Source organism: Anabrus simplex, chromosome 3 (assembly GCF_040414725.1).
Source record: "Anabrus simplex isolate iqAnaSimp1 chromosome 3, ASM4041472v1, whole genome shotgun sequence".
Lineage (NCBI taxonomy): Eukaryota > Metazoa > Arthropoda > Insecta > Orthoptera > Tettigoniidae > Anabrus > Anabrus simplex.
In genome coordinates, this window is record NC_090267.1 from 290,655,268 (window position 1) to 290,680,163 (window position 24,896).

General features: G+C 42.1%; 1 protein-coding gene across 1 annotated transcript; it reads right to left on the reverse strand.

The window, feature by feature from the left end:
• Positions 1 to 1,410: 1,410 nt before the first annotated feature.
• Positions 1,411 to 24,896, reverse strand: LOC136867241 (uncharacterized). Its single transcript, XM_068226841.1, has 6 exons — positions 24,857 to 24,896; positions 10,695 to 10,746; positions 7,259 to 7,400; positions 2,649 to 3,107; positions 1,619 to 1,626; positions 1,411 to 1,548 (listed from the first exon to the last, which is right to left on the reverse strand). Exons 1-6 carry the CDS (start codon positions 24,886 to 24,888, stop codon positions 1,411 to 1,413), a joined length of 831 nt encoding a protein of 276 aa, XP_068082942.1. The 5' UTR covers positions 24,889 to 24,896.

The window sequence follows — 24,896 nt, forward strand, 5'->3', positions numbered from 1 at the left end:
AGGCACTCATTGCCTGTTGAAGTGTGCAATGTAATAAAGCCAGTTTTTAGAAGTTTGACTGATCAAAACCTGTTGCGTAAATGTTTGCATGGTAAAACACAGAACCCAAATGAATCATTTAATAGTGTAATATGGTCTAGAATTCCTAAAACAGTATTTGTAGTTAAGGATACATTGAATTTGGGTGTATATGATGCAGTTGTGTCATTTAATGATGGTAATGTTGGTAGAGTTAGGCTGCTTCAAAGGTTAGGCATAAAACCTGGGGAAAATATGGTGAAGGCATGTTCCGAGTTGGATGCTGTCCGTGTCAAGAAAGCAGATTATGAAGTTACTATGATGGCTAGGAAGGCAAGAATGCACTCAAGGAATGCTAAAAGGGCCAGGGAGGATAAGGAAAATGCAGATGACCCAGGATATGGTGCAGGGATGTTCTAAAGTGAGTAACAAACTATGTTCAACTTTGAAACCTGTTTTCTGAGATTTTATATTTTTAATCTTTAAGTACATTTTTCTCAGGAACTAAACATCACAGAACAGTATAACTTAAACACCACACAGGTACTGGGATTAACATTATTGATGCATTTGTTGAAGAGTTTAAGTTTAATATTTCAGAAATTATGAATTAATAAAAGTGAAATATTTGGATATTTTGGAAATTCTTTTAATAACTTGCAAAAAATTCTGTAAAAACTACATGATAAAAGGTACTTGCCTACACAAATAGGTCAAAGAAGAGAAACCCTTCCTCTACCAGCTATTAAAATTTTATAACATTATCATGAACAATTCAGGAGAAAAATGTACCTAGAAGTGACCAATTTAACATTGTGGGTATACAAGGTACAACTTCCCCTTAACGCGCAGTCCATAGAGGCTAAATTAAAAACACAAGAACAAAATAATATTAATTATTAATTATATTAATATTAATAATGTGGTTTTTACGTACCAGCAACTATTTTTAATATTTTTGTGGAGAAAATATCCCGGAAATGTTGTCCAACAGGAGTTCGTTTACTTGCCAATAAATCTACTGACACGAGGCTGGTGTATTTAATCACCTTCAAATATTACCTTCTGATTAGTGATCGAGTCCGTTATTCAGAAACAAACACCCAGCGTCGTACCGCCTGAGCCATTCAGCACAACATCTCAGTAGCGGGCTTCTAAAATAAGAGGAATCATTTGAATCTTGCACTGGGTAGAAAAGTAAATTGTCAAGGTATTACTGTACTATGGGTACTTTTATTTCATTGAAATTCCACAACCAGTCATCCGTTACTTTCTTCCAGAGTAATTTGACCAACAAACCGAAGAGTATAATTTTTGGCGTAATATTGCAATAATGAAACTTTGTTTGTTGAGTTGAAATGTTTCATGAATTTGTTCAAGTGCACCAGATCTTCAAGATAAAGTCATGATACACTCTTCTACTTCCTTGACGAGGGCAAGCTCCAGCTTCAGCGCCTGCTGTTCCTCGTTCGTAAGGCAAACTATCCCCTGACGCAAAACATCCTCTGCCCAATGCTGGACGTTAAGAATCTGAAACACAAATATAAGCAACACATTTCTGACATTTTAAACAATAATAATAGTAATAATAGATACATACAAATAAACCTACAACATTTAAGCCACACAAAACTTTACACAAATATTCAATTAAAAGTAGACATAGCATTCTTACAAGAACCTCACATCTTTGAGAACACACCCACAAGAATTCCTACTAAATATAAACTTTCTTTGAAAACAGAAAATGCAGGGCAGTTATCGTCGTGCTAAACAAATCAGTCGATGTTCTGATCATCCAACAGTTATCTTATGAAGATGCAACCGTAATTGGAAACAGAAGAGGGTCCTTACACCTGATTACAGCATGTTATACTTTGACATTCGCCGAAATATTTAAACCGATATGATTAAAATAGAAAAGATTTTGGATTTTGTAGAAGGAAGAGGTGTAGTAGCAGAAATAGACAGTGACTCGAGGTCATGTCTCTGGTTTGACGTGTTAACGAACAGCAGAGGGAAAACACTAGAGAATTTTCTACTAGAAAACCAGCTGTACATTATGAATGAAGGCAATAGTTCACCATCATTTCAGTCTAGTAGAGGTTCCAGCAATGTCGACTTAACAATAAACTTATTATGAATGGAATTACCTCTATTAACATTAAACTTTGGGAAATTACAAATTATTGAAATATCATTAAAGGAATAATAAAACAAACCAAAGGTACCACAGAAATTGATTTTAAAATAAATTACAAAAATTGACCTCACCCAGCTGAAAACAAGACAAGAAGAAAGAAGTGCTGCATACAGTCGAGATGTACACAGACAACAGCAAAATCGAGTCGGATGTCAGTTCTGGAATATATCTACGTATCAACTCTGAAGTAACTTTCCAACTTAGGTTCAAGTTATTTAATAGATGGTCAAACAACCAGGCTGAGCAAGTTGCAATACTGAAGGCCCTTGAGAAGTTACAAGACATAGACAATGTACATGAACTGGTGTGTATTATTATTATAAATTAAGAACACTGTAAGAGTGATTTTCTGAGAGCTCTAGAGGGATTTGCCATTTCTGGATCCTGGTAACACTGAAGCTCAGTGTACAACTACGCGTCTGCTAACCTGTTGGCAGACTATCATCATCATCATCATCATCATCATCATCATCATCATCACTAGCATTATAATCAGCAAATATATAGTTGCCCACCTCTACTTTAATCCTCTGCAGGACTTTCTGTTGCTTCTCATTTAGGCGGTCGATCTCGGTTGCTAAGCAATTGCTTGATTCCATCTCCACATCAATGTCCGCTGTGGAATTCAAATTCGAAAGAAGGAAGCAATTCAGCAACTCTCCCTCAATATCACCCGCATCCAACTGCGTCTCTGTTATCAACAGTTGTAACGCCTTCGTGATATCTGCTGTCGCCTGCTGGACACGGGTATAACACTTCTTCAGGCCACTGAGAGCGATTTCTTGAAGGTTGTCTGCCCTTCGCGGCTCATCTCTGATACATGTGCTGATATCCTTCCCCGCCGCCTGTGCTGTTTGTAGAAGGTACTCCGCACGGATCACTTTACCTGGGGACAACACAATAGTCTAGTAGAACTAATTGGGACCAGGGGTAGATGTAGCTATCAAATATATGTAGTGCATTATGTACTTGAACTTATCAATCAATAAATCAATCAAACAATCAATGATTAATGATATGCATTTAGGGCTGTCGCCCAGAGGTTAGATTTCCTATGAATTGTTTACCTAGCTTTTTCTTTTTTCTTTTTTTTTTTGCTAGTTGTTTTACGTCACACCGACACAGATAGGTCTTACGGCGACGATGGGACAGGAAAGGGCTAGGAGTGGGAAGGAAGCGTCCGTGGCCTTAATTAAGGCACAGCCCCAGCATTTTCCTCGTGTGAAAATAGGAAACCACGGAAAACCATTTTCAGGGATGCCCACAGTGAGGATCGAACCTACTATCTCCCGAATACTGGATACTGGCCGCACTTAAACGACTGCAGCTATCGAGCTCGGTAGCTTTTTAAACATTTTCAAAGAACTTAAAAGAGAATCATAACATATTTCTATAAGAACAAAAGGAGACCTATGAATCCATGGAGCCTATTGTCTACCCCTTAATCCCGTTTCTTGATATACCGTCGGGGATGAGATGAGATGAATTTACATGGCATGTTTTACGGCAGGATGCCCTTCCTGTCACCAACGTCAGTTGAGGAGTTAACAAAGATGAATGATGGTGAATTAAATTGAGTAAGGAGGTGCAAGGAATCAGCTTTGGCATATAAATAGGAATTTCCCGGCATTTCCCTGGAAATGAAAATGGAAAACCACAGAAAAGCATTATCAGGGCAGCCTGGGGTTCGAACATACGTTGCTCCCGAATGCTCAGCTTAGATCCATAGCCGTATCGCATTAACGCGCGCGGAGCAACTCCGTTCAATATAGAAATTAATGGAGTAATATAGTCAAAATCAGAGACTATCTTTCCACACTGTCCCCATATAGATCGAGAGCCATTTAATGAGAATGTGTGAAATACGTTGAGTTGGCGACGTCTGTCCTTGAGCTACTCAGCCTTTGTCCTCGGTTTTTTGAAGTAAGAAATGATAATGAAAATTCCCCTCAGTTATAGGCATAAGAAAGAAATCGAGAAAGAAGAAATCAAGAGTACAGTCTGACCCATTGGTTGAATGGCCAGCTTGTAGCCATCGGTTCAGAGGTTCACTAGTTCGATTTCAGGCGTGGTCGGGGATTTTAAATAAGTATGGTTAATTCCCCTGGCTCTGGGATTGCGCGTTTGTGTTCGTCTTAATGCACATCTCTTCATCTTAATACAACACACCATTCTACCAACCACTACAAAAGCACAATGGTGAGCACATCCCTTCACAATAGGTTGGCGTCTGAAAGGGTATCCGGCCGTAAAACTGGGCGAAATCAGTAAATTGGGGGAAAAGGCCAGGACGAAGAAGGATAAGAAAAACTGTGCGTTTAATGGTAATAGTTTAACGTCAGTATTTCAGCGACGATGGGTAGGAGTGGTAACGAAGCGGCCATAGCCTTAATTAAGGGCTGCCGATGATTGCATACGGGTACCCGATGGCGGGTAAACGGCGGGAGTAGATGGGACTCTCTTAAGGTACGCGACCCTCTCCCAAATGTAAGCTTACAGAAAGATTATAAGTGTCTGAGTGAAAAAATAATTTCCTCTTGTCACTGATGGTGTGTCAAATCCGACTCGTTGGCAGAATGGTCACCATACTGGCCTTCGGTTCAGTGGGCCCCGGGTTCGATTCCCAGCCGGGTCAGGGATTTTAATCGGTTCTGATTAATTCTTCTGACTCGGGGACTGGGTGTATGTGTCTGTCCCAACACTCTCCTCATCATATTCAGACAACATACCACACTACCAACCACCACAGAAACATACAATAGTGATTACATCCCTCCATATAGGTTGGCGTCAGGAAGAGCATCCGGCCGTAATACAGGGCCAACTCCACATGTGTGACGAAATTCGCACCCATAACCCACAAGTGTGGGATAAAGAGGTAGCAGTCGAAGAAGAAGAAGATTAATGGTTTGTCAAATATATAGGCCTACACTTCCACTAAATATTTCCCTATTCACAAAAGGTTGTCTGGTTTGAATACTTAACATTTTTTTTTTTTGCTTTCTTTAATCTAACAACAAATATGCAAACAGCGAGAATGAATCAATAAAATCTTTGATTATACCAAGACATGTGAACGCTTGTATTGCAGTGCCCAAGGCTAGGAGCCGTCGGAACAAGAGCATGCGTTAGTAAACCTCTTGCTAACTACTGTACAAGCTCGACATTCTCTTTTCCTAGTGTCATCAATAAGTGAAGTTCATCATGACCTTCTAGGGAGTCTATTGATCTACACATATCTGACAGTAACTAAGAACTTGATGACTGAACGCAGAATGCTAGTTTCAAGTTCATGAATTGCACATGTACCTGTTTTACATTACTGTTATTATTGTCAGATTATCTTATCTCGGGCCGATTGCCTCAACTAGGCAAACAACTGATAGGGAATCTGCCACCTGGGCGACTGCCCTAAGTGCAGATCAGTGGTGATTCACTGAAAAAGAAATATGTTTGGAACTGTAAAACACCACCACTAACAACAACAACGACAACAATCACTACAATAATCATCAATCAATGAATATTCAAGATAAACTTAAATATTATAATGAAGCGGTCCGCCTATTCAATACAATATATAATTTATTAATATCTAGGACATGTTTCGTCCCCTAAGGGACATCATCAGCTAATAATAAATTAATATTAATATATCAGAAATAAATATTAAAACTGGAAAGACACATTAAAAGTTTTGACAATTTAAAATAAGATCTTCAAATTTTGTTCAAATTGTAAGTCATAAGACAGGTAAAACAGTTAAATTGTCCATATTTCTCTTGTTTATCTTGAATATTCATTGATTGATTATAGTCAATACGGGATTAGTATTACTTGAAATGAAGCTGTTAAAGCTGATCACTTGTAATACAATAATCATCATCGCAAACTATTTTAACAAATTATTTGCACTCAACTTACTTCATAATAACTCAGGGAAGTATGCGGTTCATTAAAAGTCGCGAATATTTTACAGCATTGAGGAAAAATGAAATGGCGTATGGTTTTTAGTGCCGGAGTGTCCCAGGACATGTTCGGCTCGCCAAATGCAGGTCTTTTGGTTTTGACATCCGTAAGTGACCTGGGCGTCGTGATGAGGTTGAAATGATGATTATGATGACAACACGTACACCCACACCCCGTGCCAGCGGAATTAACCAATTATCGTTAAAATTCCCGACCCGACCGGGGATCGATCCCGGGACACCTGTGACCAAAGGCCAGCACGCTAACCATTGACCCATGAAGCCGGACATAGCATTGAGGAAAGTTTGCGTGTCAAACAGATTGCTAGCGTTACTTAAACACACTAGTAGGCCTACATTTGGTAGGCTTAGTTCCTTGACCACAAAGGAACATAAAATTAAATTATATGAGACACGTTAAGCTGCCGTTTCCTGTTCAATCTAAACTTGCATGTCGACTAAAAAAGCGCCGTATTAAGCAGACGTCGTCAACTATTTGCACGAACATGCCCCGTTTCCTCGCATGGAAGGTCTACCTGCACCTTCGGTGTCAGCCAAAGGAGTGTGCCAGGTAGTGGCGGATTTTAGGTACAAGGGATCATAAAGAACGCAGTATAGGACCTTGTATTCTTACAGAAGAACAAAACAAAGCAATATGCTTCTATGTTAATAATACATTAAAACATAGTTTTAGGGGACGATGATCTAGATGTTCGGTCTCTCTGACAATCAATCAATCAATCAATCAATCAATCAATCAATCAATCAATCAATCAATCAATCAATCAATCAATCAATCAATCAATCAATCACAATATTCTTTATTTACTTCTGCTTGTACAACTTCTTTCTATATGTGCGTAAAAGCTGGTCTTCTACATCAAGAAAATTGCAGATAGATTGTGTGAAATACGTTGAGTTGACGACGTTTGCCCTTGAGCAACTCAGCCTTTTTCCTCGGTTTAGGAAATAACAAATGATAATGAAAAATTCTCTTCGGTATACTGATAGCTGAATGGACTTTAGAAAGGAAGTAGTATTACTTTCGGTGTACTGAACTATAACTTACCTCGTACATCGTCAACATCCGCCGTCTGTATAGCCTGTGCCCCCGTGTCCGGGAACGTTGCTAATAACTTTGCCACAACCTTGCCACCTTCCACGATCATTTTCTTGGTGCGCTGCCTTAGGTCCTCAATAAACAGTCGACTCTTGAAGAGAAGATAAATTGTTCAAACTGATTTGGTGTTTATTAATCTCAGGTACATAAATACAGTATATTTGATAATTACTCCTCGAAAAGTAGACAAAATATATGACTATGGAAATAAATGTAATATTTAGGTATGCACATTTGACACAAGAATTGATTTGCGAAATAAATTCAAGCAAAAGTTCGAGGTAAGAAATAAAGAACTGATGGACAGAGAAATTTTAAATTACAAGATACAATGAGTACCGCCTCTGTGGTGTAGTGGTTAGTGTGATTAGCTGCCACCCCCGGAGGCCCGGGTTCGATTTCCGGCTCTTCCACGAAATTTGAAAAGTGGCACGAGGGCTGGAACGGGGTTCAATGAGCCTCGGAAGGTCAGCTGAGTAGAGGTGTGTTCGATTCCCACCTCAGCCATCCTGGAAGTGGTTTTCCGTGGTTTTCCCACTTCTCCTCCAAGCATATGCTGGGACGGTACCTAACTTAAAGCCACAGCCGCTTCATTCCCTCTTCCTTATCCATCACTTCCAATCTCCCCATCCCCCCGCAAGGCCCCTGTTCAGCATAGCGGGTGAGGCCGCCTGGGCGAGGTACTGGTCATCCTCCGCAGTTGTATCCCCAACCTGATGTCTGAAGCTCCAGGACACTGCCCGTGAGACGGTAGAGGTAGGATCCTTCGCTGAGTCCGAGGGAAAAAACCGACCCTGGAGGGTAAGCAGATTAAGAAAGTAATAAAGATACAATGATTTAATTTGAGAAAAAATCGAAGCATCCTGTACAGTAAGAAACAACGACTTGATTTGAAGAGAAAATTCAAGCTCCGTGAATGTTCACAAGGTAAAAAGCACCGACTTGATTTGCGTAGAAATTCCGTAAGGAATACATGATAAGAAACATTGGATTGATCTTCAGTGAAAGTTCAAGCGCCGTGAACGTTACAACGAAAAAACAATCACTTTGCAGAGAAATTTCAAGCTTCATGAACTTTTCAAGGTAAGGAACAATAAATCGATCTGCGTTGACATTTGAAACACCTTCAATGTTACAAGGTCTTTTAAAATTAAATTTCGCGTAGCTATTTCTAGCCTGCTGCAGCCTTTCTAAGGCTGACCTGCGACAAGATTGTGAAATATCTGCCGCATATACGTACAAAACAACGTCTTGTGGTGAAGGATAGTGTGGACGTGTAACGAATGAGTTACAGGCATATAGGGACGCCAACCCGGCCGGGAATCGAACCCTGGACCCTCTAAACCAAAGACCACTACGCTGACGATTGAGCCCTGGAGCCGGGCATGTTACAAGGAACCGTGAATTGGTCTGTGGTGAAATTTGAAGCTCCATGAACAGTAAAAGGTAAGAAACAACGAAGTGATGTGAGAAAAAGTAATAAGCTCCGTGAAGAGTACAAAATGAGACAATAAATTACCAACATCCGTTGGACTGTTAACTCTCGAGCAGAGGTCACTATATCAGCAACAAATAATATAGCTCGAATCTGTCATTATTCATGTACGATTGTCACGTCATTCCTGTGTGCTGCCTCTTACCCGGAGGCCACGGGTTCTATTTCCAGTTCGCCTAAGTACTTAATCCTCAGCTTGAGGAGCTCTCTTACATGATAGGTAAAAGTAAACTCGTGTCCTCATCCCGAAGTGGTGCAGCTCTTTTCAGGAGGTGAGCTGCATGTACCGTTTCAACCACATACCAGCCCTCCTGTCATTCTTAAGTTTTTGGCAGTACCTAGAATCGAAACCGGGCCCCCGAGGACGGCAGCTAATAACACTAACTGTTACGCTACGGAGGCGGACTACATGATAGGTAGCAGACCTAGAAAAGGCCGCCTTATTATCCTCCCCTTAATATCTTCGATATGTGACCGAACATTTTCTCCAGATTGGATTTTTAAAATTAATTTTGATTTTCAGGAATCTTTTTAAGCCAACGAAAACTATAGGTAATCGTCTCGAAAATAGATTCCCAGCGAATAAAAAACTGCGTTTTAAAACCCCACCTCCGAGTTTCGCTCTCTCGGGGTATTTTGAGAATTTTCAATATCTCTACGGAATTTGGAAATACGGGTTCTGTGGCACCAAGTTTTAAGTTCCTCGATTGCTTGAAAGTGGCTCAATAGTTTCCGTTTATTCTCATTTTCACACCTACTTGTATGATACACACCTCGACTTCTATATATTAACCTATATTAATAAAACAATGAGCACCGGGTGAGTTGGCCGTGCGGTTAGGGGCGCGAAGTTGTGAGCTCACATCCGGGAGATAGAGGGTTCGAACCCCACTGTCGGCAACCCTGATGATGGTTTCCCGTAATTTTCCAATTTCACACCAGGCAAATGCTGGGGCTGTACCTTAGTTTAGGCCACGGCCACTTCCTTCCCATTCCTAGGCCTTTCCTCTCCCATCGTCGCCATAAGACCTATTCGGTGCGACGTAAAACGAATAGCAAAAAACAATGAGTCAAGTCATAAACATGTATCTTTGTAATACATTAACAGCCTTTCCTTAGTTGTGTCTGGAAAACGATATGCACCTGCTCGAGAGTTGTAATAGAACTTCTTAAGTGTTTCCTGCTTTTGACTGTATCTGTATCACGAGTACGTTACTCAATTTAAGGACAGATCAATATATGTGTTTGCAAAGGTGTATATAGCACTAGCAAGTCAGTTAACCCTATTTTCATGAGTTATAATGAGAATTTTCGTATGTATTTGATAATCCAAACAAACGCATGTCCCAATTACTGTGAGAGCATTATTTGAATTAGAAACCAGCCGCACGGTGCATTTACTCTCGGCGACCGTGACAGTTTGTGTGTCGGCAGCGTTCAGCGTTCAACACTGTCATTGTTTCACTTTTTCTAAGTTACGCTGCCCATTTGGTTTCTTAGGTGGAACTCTTCCCATGGAATAAAATGTATTAAACGAACATGGATTCTTGTACGAACTTTTACACACGGGTATCATTCTTGAAATCATGTTTGTACCTGATGGACTGAGTTAACACATGCACGCCATCCAGTAGTAAACATAGCCATAATACACACAAAAAAGATAGCGCAAAGTTACAAACACATCTCTTGATAGGCACTCGCTTACAAGCTTGCCTTGCACTCAAGGCGAGGGCGATGCGCGCGCATCTCCCTTGCATTGAACTCGGAAACGACTGTGGTGGTCCTCGACAAGAAAATCACCGCGTGGCTGGTTCTTAGTTCAAATGCTATCCCTTAATTTCGGATAGTCGATGTTTTACTGGTTCTAACGAACTTTCAACTACTTACCTGAGTTTCTTCGACTGTCTCCCCAATGATTATCAGAAAGACAACAGGCAAACTGAAAAGAAAAGGCATCAAATTAATCAGAAAATTATAAGCAGCATAGTAAATTACATTTATTCGGATATGACTCAAATCTGACACCCAAGTGACTTACAGCTTATGAGGTTTTAGTGTGATAACCACAGGCCTTCGCATGAGTCCACCATTGATCATGTTTACTTCTGATTCACTCCTCTCCTTTACCTTTTTTACCACACTTCTCTCAGGTGGTCTTTAATAGTCCTTCGTATGCTTTATCCACTACCCTGATTCTTCGAGAGTGAAATTAATCTTAAGTCTGCTGTTAGGAGATGCTTTGATCCCGTTGTTTTCCCCCTGTTGTTGTGTGTGTCCTCCGCCGCCTGCAAGCTCCGCAACCCGCCTAGCATCGACTCCTCTAGATACCACGATGTGTGGACTGCAGCGCGCTGACGTAATTGTGTGATGTCAGCCATCAGCTATCACGGGCATTCATTCCTTCGGGCCTCCTATCTTAGCAAGATATATATCATTGTACATATAAAAATCCAAGTATAAAAATGTAATGAACAGGTGGACCAATTCTGATCGGGATGTCTCACCTCATCTTCGCCTCAAGTTATCCTGCCTCCCGTATCACCGACATACGTCCTGTCTAGCATTCTGCTACTCAGGAACTTTGCCACAAGTTCCCTTCAAGTTCTCAAGCTTCTGCCTAGCATTCTGCTACCACGAACATTACTCCAAGTTTCCTTTATAATTCTCCAAACTACAGATAGCCATCAGCTATCACGGGCATTCATTCCTTCGGGCCTCCTATCTTAGCAAGATATATATCATTGTACATGTAAAAATCCAAGTATATAAATGTATATATATTTCTCAGACCATCAGTCAACTAGCTTATGTTGGTATTTAACGTGTACAGCACTTCAAGCACCAAGTCAAATTTCGTTCATTTTTGTATATACTGTGTGAATATTTACAATCTAATAAACTTTTATGTTGTGTTTTGTATATCGTGATTCTTGTATGCAACAAAACAATATGGCGACGAGGAAAAGTTCGAAACACCATCCGTAACATTATGACAAGGAAAATTCAGAACTTCAATATTCACGACAGTATGACGAGAACAAGTAACATATTTGCCACCGTGCCACGTTATGTTCCCTCCTCTCACTAGGACGATATTCCACTACCCCATTTGTGCAGTGACATTCTTCCAAGTGTGTCCGCCCAGTCGAACTGCGAACACCAGGCAAACATTTCATATCAAGGCCACAGCACCTGCTTTTCTCGTGCATTCTTCCTCTGCCCAGGCTCTCTCCCCTGCGCTCGCTGAAGGTCAAGCTTACAGCTGGTTCTACTACACCCTGCTTCAAACGTTGTGCTCACTGTGTCATCCGCAAGCATGGCTAATGCGGAAGAATTAGCAGCTGTACTGCAGGCTTTGCAACAGCAGCAATCAGCATTGATTACAGCCCTTCAGGCTCTATCTACATCCACACAGAACACTGCCGTTCCTGCCTTTTCTGCCTTTGACCCAGAGAAAGAAGAATGTTCATTATATTTTGCTCGCCTTCAACAGCACTTCATCTGTCACGCCATTACGGACGAGTAGCGCCAACGAGCTCTTTTACTCAGTTCTGTAGGAAATGCAACCTGCGAATTACTTCAGAAATTAAGCCCAGAAGACCAGATGTCGGGAGTCCCTTTCGCTCATCTCCTAGCTCGCCTAAATGAGCATTATGCTAAGGATCCCCACACTGTAGCAGCTCGCTATAAATTTTTTCAATGCGGAATGAAACCGCACCAGACTCACACAGAATGGATTGCGGAATTACGTGGCCTCGCCAAGAGTTGCAAGTTTGTCTGTTCTAAGGATGGTTGTAACACGCCCTACACAGATTCGCTCATTCGGAACATAGTCATTCTCCATACTCCACAAGACAAAGTTCATTTCGGCGCTGTCAAAAGTAGTAACCCTTCTTTAGAAGAAGTACAGCGTATTGCCACAGTCTATGAAATGACTATTAAGACTGCAGCTGAAATAGCTACCAAACATGAAGTCGCTCAGGTATCTCCTAAGGACAGCAAGTACTCTGCTCCTTCGAACCGCTAGGTCAGCTCGCTCACTTCAAAGCGCTCCCGACAGGTTCATTCTCGCTCTTCTCCGAAGACGCGCGTTCATAAGCACGCTCCTCAGCTCCTGCCTTCCTGCAGAGAATGTTTAAAGAATCGCGAACGCCGTGACTGCCGCATCTTCAAGTCCACCTGTGATCGGTGCCATAAAATCACTGTTTCCGCAAGATATAAAGATGTCCATAAAGTAGTTACCTTACTGGTTGTCAATAACTACACTGCATCCAACATTCTAGGCATGGATCTCTTCAAATTCGGATTTCAAGTACATGACAACGTCAATGTCTTCTCCGCCTTGCAACATACCTCAGATGTCACTAATCTACTAGAGCAATTTCCCGAAGTTTTCGACTCCACCCTAGGCACAGCCACAGGCTACACAGCTCATAAACAGCTTAAATCAGGAGCCAAGCCTCACTTTTTCAAAGCACGTCCAATCCCACTTGCACTTGATGATCAAGTTACGCAAGAAGTACAGAGATGGCTAGCAGCCGGTATCGTAGCTCCAGTCAATTCAAGTAAATGGGCTACTCCGCTCGTCGTAGGTAAGGAAGCAAATGGCAATATCCGCATTTGTGGTGATTTTCGCTCTACAATCAACTCTCAAAGTGAAACCGACGTTTTCCCGATTCCCCGTCCTGAAGACGTTTAGCCGGTGGACAGTTCTCCTCTATAATGGATCTCAAAGAAGCTTATCTCCAGCTACTCTTAGATGAAGAATCTAAACAGTGCCTCACACTGAATACCCCTCTTGGTCTGCTACAGTTCAACGCCTACCTTTCGGTGTCTTTTCCTCCGCTGCGATTTTCCAGCGATATTTAGAACTACTTACCGCCTCCATTCCCTGTTGCGCTAATTATTTTGATGACATTATTGTGAACGGAAAAGATCATCAAGATCATCTGAATAATCTGCGCCTGCTTCTCACCAAATTGAAAGAAAATGGCCTAAGTGCTAATCTTGCTAAGTGCACCTTCTTTCAACCTCAAGTTCAGTACCTAGGACATATCATTGATAAACATGGCATCCGTCCCAGCCAACAGAACGTCTCTGCCATTACCAACATGCCTCCACCGCAGACTCTCAAGCAACTACAATCCTTCATCGGAAAAGCTAACTATTACAGGGAGTTCATTCCACGCTTCGCTTCAGTAGCCTCTCCTCTAAATGCCTTACGCAAGAAAGGTGCTAAATTTCATTGGCCTCAGCAATGTCAGCATGCCTGCAGACCATCACCAAGGCCCTTGTCCACGCTGTCAAGCTTACTGATCTTCATCCCAGTAAGCTACTCACTCTCGCCACGGACGCATCCGAGTATGGACTCGGCGCCGTTCTCTCCCTGAAGGATCGCCACGGACAAGAACGTCCTATAGCGTTCTCTTCCAAGACACTCGACGAGCAACAACGTCACTACTGTCAGATAGAGAAAGAAGCCTTTGCTATTATCTTTGGCATTCGCCGCTTCAATGAGTATCTGTATGGTAACCATTTCCCCCTCATCACTGATCACAAGCCTGTTCACTTATTCCATCCTGGTAATAAGATCCCAGAACATTCTCTACGGAAACTTCAGAGATGGTCAATATTTCTCTCTGACTACTCCTATCAGATTACCTATCGTAGCACATCTTAGCATTGTAATGCTGATGCTCTCTCTCGCCTACCTGCCGGTCCTGATACTACTTTCGATATTCAAGAATCTGAATGTCTTCAGTTAGACATTGAACTTGAAGACACAGTCTCCAGTTTTCCCATTGACGCCACTTGCATCGCCAAAGCGACTGATAAGGATAGTATACCAGCTACAATTCGTACTTATATCAGCAGTGGTTGGCCTCTTCAACATAAGCTTCCTACCAGCCTTGCACCTTATCATCGTCTTCAGCATCGTCTCACAGTTCGTGCCGGAGTAATCCTATTAGAAACAGGCACCCTATCCCGAGTGGTTATCCCACTTAGTCTGTGCAAGCAAGTTCTCAACTTGTTAAATGAAGGTCATTGGGGAATATCACGCACCAAGCAACTCGCCCGTCAACACTGTTATTGGCCTGGTTTTGAAGCCGACATCGAGAAACTCATCCGCCACTGTGAACCTTGTCAAGTACATCAGAACGCATCGTCGTCGGACCTCGCTCCATGGCCTCCTGCTAATTCTCCTTGGGAAAGATTACACATAGACTTCGCCGGACCTTTCCTTAACTCCATGAGGCTCGTCGTGATAGACTCTCTATCTAATTTTCCTTACGTCGTAGAAATGTATTCTACAACTACGGAAGCTACCATTCGAGCACTTCAGAAGATTTTCACTACTGAAGGTTTACCTCAAGTATTAATTTCAGACAATGGACCTCACTTTACTGCCACTAAATTCCAGGACTTTTGCACCCATAATGGCATTCGGCATATTTTGGCACCTCCTTTTCATCCCCAATCCAATGGTGAAGCTGAACTTTTTTCCAGACATTCAAGAAAAACATGAAGAAACCTGTATCTTCAGGTTTAACCCAGGATCAAGCATTATTACAACTCCTTGGAAGATATAGGACTATGCCTGGTACCGACAACTTCACTCCAGCTCACAAGATTCAAGGACGCCCTCACAGAACTTTGCATTCATTGTTGCAGCTTCTTCCTGCCCAGCCCCATCGCTCGCAACCAATGTTCAACCCCGCCGACAAAGTGTATGTCCGGACTTTCAAGTCCAATACTCCCTGGATACCTGGTATCATCTGCCGTACCTTGGGACATCGTCTCTACGACATCCAGACCGCTGAGAAACGCATCTGCCACCACCAGGACCAGATCCGCCTCCGCTATCGTCCATCTCCCTCTGTTGATTCCCTTATCACACCTCAGAAATCCATCGCAGAAAGAAATCTGGACCATTTAATCACGATGGGTTCTTTTCAGGACGATTCTACGCTCCTCCGCCCAGACCAGGCTCCAGACAACACAACGAATACGGCCGACTCTCCAGCCCAGCATCGCTGCCGCCGCCAGCGCCATCGCCGCTTCACGCCGTACCGGCGCAATTAGGAGGGGAGGGTGTTGTGTGTGTCCTCCGCCACCTGCAAGCTCCGCAACCCACCTAGCATCGACTGTTCTAGATACCACGAGGTGTGGACTGCAGCGCGCTGACGTAATCGTGTGACGTCAGCCAGCGTGTATAAATTGGGCGACGTCTTCTCCACTCTAGGCACTCCGCAGTGTCCAGCGATCAGACTACACCGTATGTCAGACACGGAGGTACCCTCTTAAAAACTGTACTGAACAGGTGGACTAATTCTGATCGGGAGGTCTCACCTCAGGACATTTTCGCCTTAAGTTATTCTGCCTCCCGTATCACCGACATACATTCTGCCTAGCATTCTGCTACTCATGAACTTTGCCGCAAGTTCCCTTCAAGTTCTCAAACTTATGCCTAGCATTCTGCTACCACAAACTTTACTCCAAGTTCCCATTATAATTCTCCAAACTACAGATAGTCATCAGCTATCACGAACATTCATTCCTTCGGACATCCTATCTTAGCAAGATAGATATCATTGTACATATAAAAAACCAAGTATATAAATGTATATATATTTCTCAGACCATCAGTCAACTAGCGTATGTTCGTATTTAACGCGAACAGCATTTCAAGCAGCAAGTCAAATTTCGTTCATTTTCGTATATACTGTGTGAATATTCACAAATTAATAAACGTTTATGTTGTGCTTTGTATATCGTGATTCTTGTATACAACACCTGTAAACAGCAGTCAGCACCAGCCCCGACACTTCCACATTTCCACGCCCTGTCCAAAGTTTGTAGGTCCAAACATCGCAGGTATTGAACGCAAGCGAGTGGATTCCCCTGTGGGTGGGACATATCATTCAGCCACGGTATTACTTGCCAGTCGTTCGAGGCAACTAAACATAAAGGGCGAAGCAACGGCAACAAGATCCTTAAATGAATCTGGAACTTTATTACGAACCTGTGCCAGGCTCCTTATTTGAATCTTTTCTATTTGACCTACATTGGTCCAATCATGTTCTCTTCCGACCTCAACGATTCTTTTACCAATAATTTTGTTCCTCGAAGGGTCGGATATTTTCCATTCTCTTTTCAGACTAGTGGGAGTGATTATCAAGATTTATTATTATCAACTACCACTAATACAAACTAGTGAAGGAGATGGAAATTAATATTTTATTATTTTCCTTTTTCGTGGTTTAACGTCACACTAACACCTGCAGGTCTCCGGAAACCTGCGATGGTAAGGTCTACAATTGGAAATGTGGTAGTTAAACGCTTAACCGCGGCATTTGCCTGATGTGAAAACTGGAACCCACAGAAAACCGTTTCCAGAGCTGCCGACCGTAGAGTCCGAGCCAGAGTCCTGCAGAGCGGCCCAGCTCATGAGCTGCTTCGGCAATAGACTGCAATGGGCTTTGAAAGGCTCGAACATACGAAGCCCGTGATGTCACCGCACGGGTTGGTCTGGCCAGCGCTATGTCATTCGTACGCGGTGAGCCAAGGACAGTGCTGTGGTAGTTCCATGGGCTAACTGCTTCAATGTGTACAGTGTACTGCGTGTCAGCGGAGTGCGTTGCATTACGGTCGAGTGGAGACGATCAAGTTTGCTGTGGTTTTTAGTTTGACTTCCCCGTCTGTCCTGTTATCGGAAACGAATGTGGACTGTAGTTCAAAAAAGAAAAAGAATCCGTGGCAAATAAACGCTAAGAAAAGAGAAAGAAACGAACTAAAAACCGCACAATACAAGACTTCTGAACCGGATCCTAAACTTAAAAGTCGTATTTGTTTGGTATTCAAGCCTTCAGTTGACTGCGACGGGAAAGACGTTAATTTTGTGTGCTGTACGACCTGCGGTGAACTTTACGTACACACTAGCAGTTAACCGCTGCATCTCGCGTGGATTGCGTAATTTGATAAAAGTAATCGTTCCTCAGTACTGTACTAAGACTTTACGGTATCTGAAAATCCCTAAAGTATAAAACCTCACGGAAAAATTGAGCTTCATCTACCCCAGAAACTCTCTGTAAACCACGTTTTTGGTATTGACGTTTGGGGCTAAGATGACTATGCAGCATAGAACTGTACATGTGAGAACCTCTTCTCTCAAGTAAAAAGAAAAGTTTCTTTATTTTTAAAAGAGATTCTCAATACATATTTCCACATCTGTAACATCTTCAGGTTTTGAGATATAAGCATCCGCATAAAAATAATTCAAATCCTTTGTCAACCCTTCCTCCACCCCCACCTAAGTGGATTTTCCGAAAACAAACAAAGGACATGCTTCTTTATTTTTTAAGACATCCCAAGTACCAAGTTCCATGCCTGTAACATGCAAAGATTTTGACATACACTGTAGATATTCCGGTATACATTTTAAAAATTCACCTGGTTTTTCAATTCTTTTCAGTCCCTTAAGTGGTTTTTCGAAAACAAAAAATACGTGTTTAATTATAAAGGGGTTGCCAAATACATTATCACGACTGTAACATCTTCAGTTTTTGAGATAGTATCCTCATGAAAATAAACACCTCTTTGAACTCCACCTGCCCCCCCCCCCCCCCCGAAGTTGATATTACCCACCAAAAATGAGTCTTTTTTTATTTTTAAAGGTGATTTCAAATACTCATTTTCACGCCTCCAACATCTTTAGGTTTTTAGATATAACTATCCTCATACAAATAATTCAACTAATATTTCAATAATTTCAAACCCCCTTAAGTGGATTTTCCGAAACCTAAAGAATACGTATTTCTTTCTTTTTACCGGAGACTCTAAATACCAATTTTTACGTCTGCAAAAACTTAAGTTGTTCAGATATCAGTACCCTAATAAAAATTATTCAACACCCTTTTCAGTCCCTTTCAACCAAAAACAATGTAATGCCTGTTTTTTATTTTTAAAGTATAAAAAATATCAATTTTCACATCTGCAGCATGTTAAGTGAGATATATTGTGGATATGCTCATCTTATAACTTTACAACAACTCACATTTCAGTCCTTTTTACCCCCCTTAAGTGTTTTTTTCCGAAAACAAAATAATACATGTCTCTTTATTCTTAGAAGAGATTATAAATACCACTTCACGTGTGTAACATGTTAAGTTTTTGAGATATATTGTACATATGCTCAGGGATTATGTGTACAAATTTTGGTTGGCAGCTATGCCCAAACGTACACGCATAATCTCGCTGCTGTAGAATCCTGGAGCTGACGTTGCCATGGTTAGGGCAGTTCATTTCATTATCCGGTTCCGAGAGCAGGGGTAGTGTGGTGCCAATATCTCCATAACGGTTGGTTTTAGGGCCCGTAGAGCTTACCGGGTTTTGTTCTTCGTCAAGGGGCTTAAAATGAACTTTGTCTCGTCCTTGTACGACAAATTCGATATTTCGCATATTTTAGCCTATTATTTTTATATCTCCCCCGTCGCCGCCCCCACATCGAATTGTTTTGAAAATAAAATACAGCCCATGTCCCTCAGGGATAATGTATATTTACATTAGTAAAAGGATTTTTAGAATCGGTCCAGTAGTTTCTGAGATAACCCTCCAGATATACACAAACTAACAAAATTCGCACTCTCTATCACATTAGTAGGTATAGATTAAAGAAGTCAGACTGATTTTGTCTTTTTATGATTAGATAAAAATAACTTATGAACGAGGTGCGCTTGAATGACGAGCATTCTAATGTTTGCGTGTCATTAGACTCCACGACTCCACAACCTGCCACAGTAATGAAGTTATCTTCATGGACTGACGTTCAGGATGCTCTTATTCCAACAGATGAGCTGGAAAGATATTTAAAGCAAAATTGTGGAACGGAAGAAGATAGATATAGCGTCCTATTGGAGAACAAATGAACAAAACTATCCAAAATTTCACCACATCGCTAAGAAAGTATTATGTATGCAAGCATCAAGTTCAGCTTCAGAGAGAAATTTCAGTTCAGCGGGCTTCATTCTCAACGCACGATGGTCTCTTCTACAACCAGACAATGTCGATGTTCTTCTTTTCATTCACAGTAATTTAATTCCACCAATGACCAATAAACTACGAACACTAAGTAAAATCCATGTTCAGGTTTGGTTTTGTTGTTGGCATTTTGCACGTCATTTCAGTTTGTATTTTATTTTGAGGTAAACGCGAATGAAGTCTTATGAATATACTTCGTGTTATTTAGATTCATTTTCAGTTAACTTGATGTCAATTGCAGACGAATATTAGTTTATAATAAACTTTCTGCTTGTTTTCTATTATTATTATTATTATTATTATTATTATTATTATTATTATTATTATTATTATTACAGTGTGGGAGAAATATCTACCGTTTAATTTCAAATTGCACCGAGCTCGATAGCTGTAGTCGCTTAAGTGCGGCCAGTATCCAGTATTCGGGAGATAGTACGTTCGAACCCCACTCTCGGCAGCCCTGAAGATGGTTTCCGAAGTTTCCCATTTTCACACCAGGCAAATGCTGGGGCTGTACTTTGATTAAGGCCACGGCCGCTTCCTTCCCACTCCCAGCCCTTTCCTGTCCTATCGTCGCCATAAGACCTATCTGTGTTGGTGCGACGTAAAGAAACTTGCAAAAACAGAAAAATTTCAAAATGCGATTAGCCTACTTTGAAATATGTTATTAGCGATCGGGAATTCGTATAGTGAGTGATCCATAGTAGTGTGTCGTGAACATTGCGTTGTGCACGACGCACATGTTATTGGGGAGAAGTACTCAAGGTTATTCTACTGAGCCCGTCCAGTGCGGTGGACTGCGGTGGGCTGTATGAGACCAGTGCTGTGGGCCATTACGCGGCCGCATCAGAAGAGAAAGGCACTGCACCGGCTGGGCTGCCGGAGCCCGTGGGTTTGAAGTGCTGCGCGGTGGGCCTGGCTGCAGGGTTCTGGTCCGAACTACCCGACCGGAAGCTTCCAACTACACTATCTGCATTGCGTAGCCAATTCGCTAAGTGTCAACTAATTACGTGCATGAAATCGGCGATAAGAGCAGCACGCGAACAATATCCCTACACCTTATCTCAGAACATCGAAGGATTTCCTACGTCCAGCTGCGGCTTTCCCAGGAACCAAATTTTGCGTAACGAAGAAAGCAGGGACATAGGATAACTAGACGCACATTAACATGTACAGTGGACAAAGACAAATCCACAACCCCCCGGTATATATCAACCCGAGGAGAGTCCACCTGCAGGGATCACAGACACAGCACAGCATGACACTTATGATAGCCATAATAAAAGGACCGAGCTCGATAGCTGCAGTCACTTAAGTGCGGCCAGTATCCAGTATTCGGGAGATAGTGAGTTCGAACCCCACTGAAGGCAGCCCTGAAGATGGTCTTCCGTGGTTTCCCATTTTCACACCAGGCAAATGCTGTACCTTAATTAAATCCATGGCCGCTTCCTTCCCATTCCTAGACCTTTCCTGTCCCATCGTCCCCATAAGACCTATATGTGTCGGTGCGACGTAAAGCAACATGCATAATAAAAGCCCTAAAATCATTCTACGTGTAGGGCCAGGAAACTCACCATTAAATCCAACGACTATTGTCTCTCGTTTTAGACAACAAAGGACATACTTAAGTTCTGGAAAAGATGACGTCCGACACCTGAGCTTGTACCGCTTTAAGATCAACGCAGAACTCTCCAACCTGTGATTTTTCCTGACCATCACAACGCCATGGATGATAAGCTGCGTAAAGATCCAGCCCAGAAGAGTTATAGCATTCACCCGCCTCGCAGTAAGAATACGTACAGCAGGTTTCTTTTCCGTTGAAAACCATTTGGTACGAATTTTTTCACACTAGTACAGAAAATGTATTTTAATGAAATTTGGCTTTGAACTTTAAATAAAGTATTTTTATTTAACTCTTTAATATACTCAGTGGTATGTCCATGAGCATCTTCAGATTGCAGTTGCGGGCACCGTTACCACTTTTAAACCATTTACGATTACTTCATATTATGTTATACTACAGAAAATAAATTATATGAAATATAACTATCCGTTATGTAACACAAAATAGCAGTTATTTATTCACAAAATCGAAAAGATTTACCAGGTGAAGGTTTCCACAATTCCAGGCTATTGTGCTTTTTTATTCGTAAACTATCACAGTTTGGATGTATGCAATTCCGAGTTAAATGCGTGGTGCGTGTCTTTCAGGTGTATTCGCGAGTAGTGAGGCGTTAGACAGATAGCAAGAAATAAAAGATAGAAGGAAAGAACAAACAAGAAACAAACAAACAAACAAACAAACAAACAAACAGAATGACTTCACTTATTTTTTAAGCGTGTGGCAAATACATCGATATACCGAGTCCAGTGGCCGCGCGTATTAACGAGCTACGGCTATGAGACGAGTTCTGCATTCGGGAGGCGAATGGATTTGAACCTCGACGTCAGCTGCCCTGAGAATGGTTTTCTGTGATTTCCCATTTACACTTCCAGGCAAGTGCCGGGACAGTTCCTACTCAAAGGCCCCAGCAGATTCCTTTCACCTCTTTACCCAATTTTATTCATCATTATTCATTTCATCTTAATTAGCTCTTCAACTGAGGAAGGACATCCGGCCGTAAAAAACTGCCATATATTTCACCTCATCCCCAACCCCGTATCACGGGACTAAGGCGTAGACAGATTTATATATATAAAATATTTTAGGATAAGTGAAGGGAAGAAACGATGATTTTCAGAAGAGTTTAAATGACGTCAACATTATTTGTTTTACGTCACACTGACCCACACACACAGTTCAAAAAATTAGGGGAACATGTTTTATAACGTCTAGTATGTGAACGTTAATTTGGTAGATGTGGTTCCAATGGCCGTACAACATACATTGAGACCTTAGCTACTGAGGGTATGTAAAATCGAAGTTATACTCCATCTGCAGGCGTAGCCATGCATTAAAATGTCAGCTGACCCCTCAAAACAAAGCGAATAGCGGTGCGTCCGTGTGTCGTTGTGAGGTACACAGACTACTACGGTCATTTAAGCACGTTGTACGTCAACCAGCACATCCCATGAGACATTTTAACGAGTTTCAAGTCACAAGAGCTGTCACTTTGATTCAGGAAGGATGGACTTTCCGTCCAGTGACCGCTGCTCAGCCCGAAGGCCTGCAGATTACGAGGGGTCGTGTGGTCAGAACGACGCATCCTCTCGCCGTTATTCTCAGTTTTCGAGACTGAGGCCGCCATCTCACCGTCAGATAGCTCCTCAATTCTAATCACGTAGGCTGAGCACTCAGGTCGAGAGAAAAATCCGTGACCTGACCGAGAATCGAACCCGAGGCCTCCTGCCGAGAGGCAGGCACGCTACCCCTACATTACGGGGCCGGCCACCTAGGTGCCAAGCTGTGATAAATGCGAGTGGAGGACATACACAATACATATTGAAGCTCTCTAACTGTGATAAAAATCCACTCTGGAGGACTGTTATCACTTTGTTTTCGTCCCTATTGAGACATTTCCGTTTGTGTTCTGAAAATGAACGCGAATCCATTGATGTTCTTTTGCATACTTCAACGGTAAAGAATAAAGGTTTAGTTTGTTATATATCTGGGTGTGAGGTATTGTTTTGTGGGGCATGGCATACGTTCAAAATATGTTCCCCAAAATTTTTGAGTTGTGTAGATCTTATAATAACTATGGAACAGGAAAGGGCTAGGAATGGGATAGAAGTGGCCGTGGCCTACAATTTTATACCTAATTATTAAATATTACAGTTCGAACGTTCTCATTATTGTAATGCCTCCAAACTTATAATGTGAACAAAATACACCACGGAATCAAAACGTTATGGTGTACGAAGCACCACGGAGATCTTCTGAAAAATTCTAATAACTGTTTGAAATAATGTTGTTATATATGTTTATGTCACTTGAGGTGAAACAAAATCATGTACGCCTGCTAATGAGTTTAGAAAATGTCAAATTCACACAATTCAGTGTTGCGATTAGATTATCTATGGAGTTCAATGTCATTTCAAGTGACCATATTTTAATCATCATCATCATCTGTTTACCCTCCAGGTTCGGTTTTTCCCACGGACTTAGCGAGGGATCCCACCTCGACCGCCTCAAGGGCAGTGTCCTGGAGCTTCAGACTCTTGGTCGTGGGATACAACTGGGGAGTATGACCAGTACCTCGCCCAGGCGGCCTCACCTGCTATGCTGAACAGGGGCCTTGTGGAGGGATGGGAGGATTGGAAGGGATTGGCAAGGAAGAGGGAAGGAAGCGGCCGTGGCCTTAAGTTAGGTACCATCCCGGCATTCGCCTGGAGGAGAAGTGGGAAACCACGGAAAACCACTTCCAGGATGGCTGAGGTGGGAATCGAACCCACCTCTACTCAGTTGACCTCCCGAGGCTGAGTGGACCCCGTTCCAGCCCTCGTACCACTTTTCAAATTTTCGTGGGAGAGCCGGGAATCGAACCCGGGCCTCCGGGGGTGGCAGCTAATCACACTAACCACTACACCACAGAGGCGGACCCATATTTTAATATGTGTTGTAATCATTTTGAGGGTTCAGATGTCTACGACCGTGCTCGATAGCTGCAGTCGCTTAAATGCGGCCAGTATCCATCAATCGGGAGATAGTGGGTTCGAGCCCCACTGTCGGCAGCCCTGAAGATGGTTTTCCGTGGTTTCCCATTTTCACACCAGGCAAATGCCGGGGCTGTACCTTAATTAAGGCGACGGCCGCTTCCTTCCAATTCCTAGGCCTTTCCTATCCTATCGTCGCCGTAAGACATATCTGTGTCGATGCGACGTAAAGCAAATAGCAAAATAGCAGATATGTACGGATGTTTCTACTATTTGTGACAGCTGATGGACAGAAAGGTTGAAACATGTACGTTTAATGCAGACAACAACTTTTTTTGTCATTGTGTGTTTTAAGTATGGGCAGTGTGGAACCAATAAAGAAACCTTGAATATTATAATCAAGAACAACATAAATTTACCTGAGTACAAACACTGAAATCCCTCGACACATGGTCCATC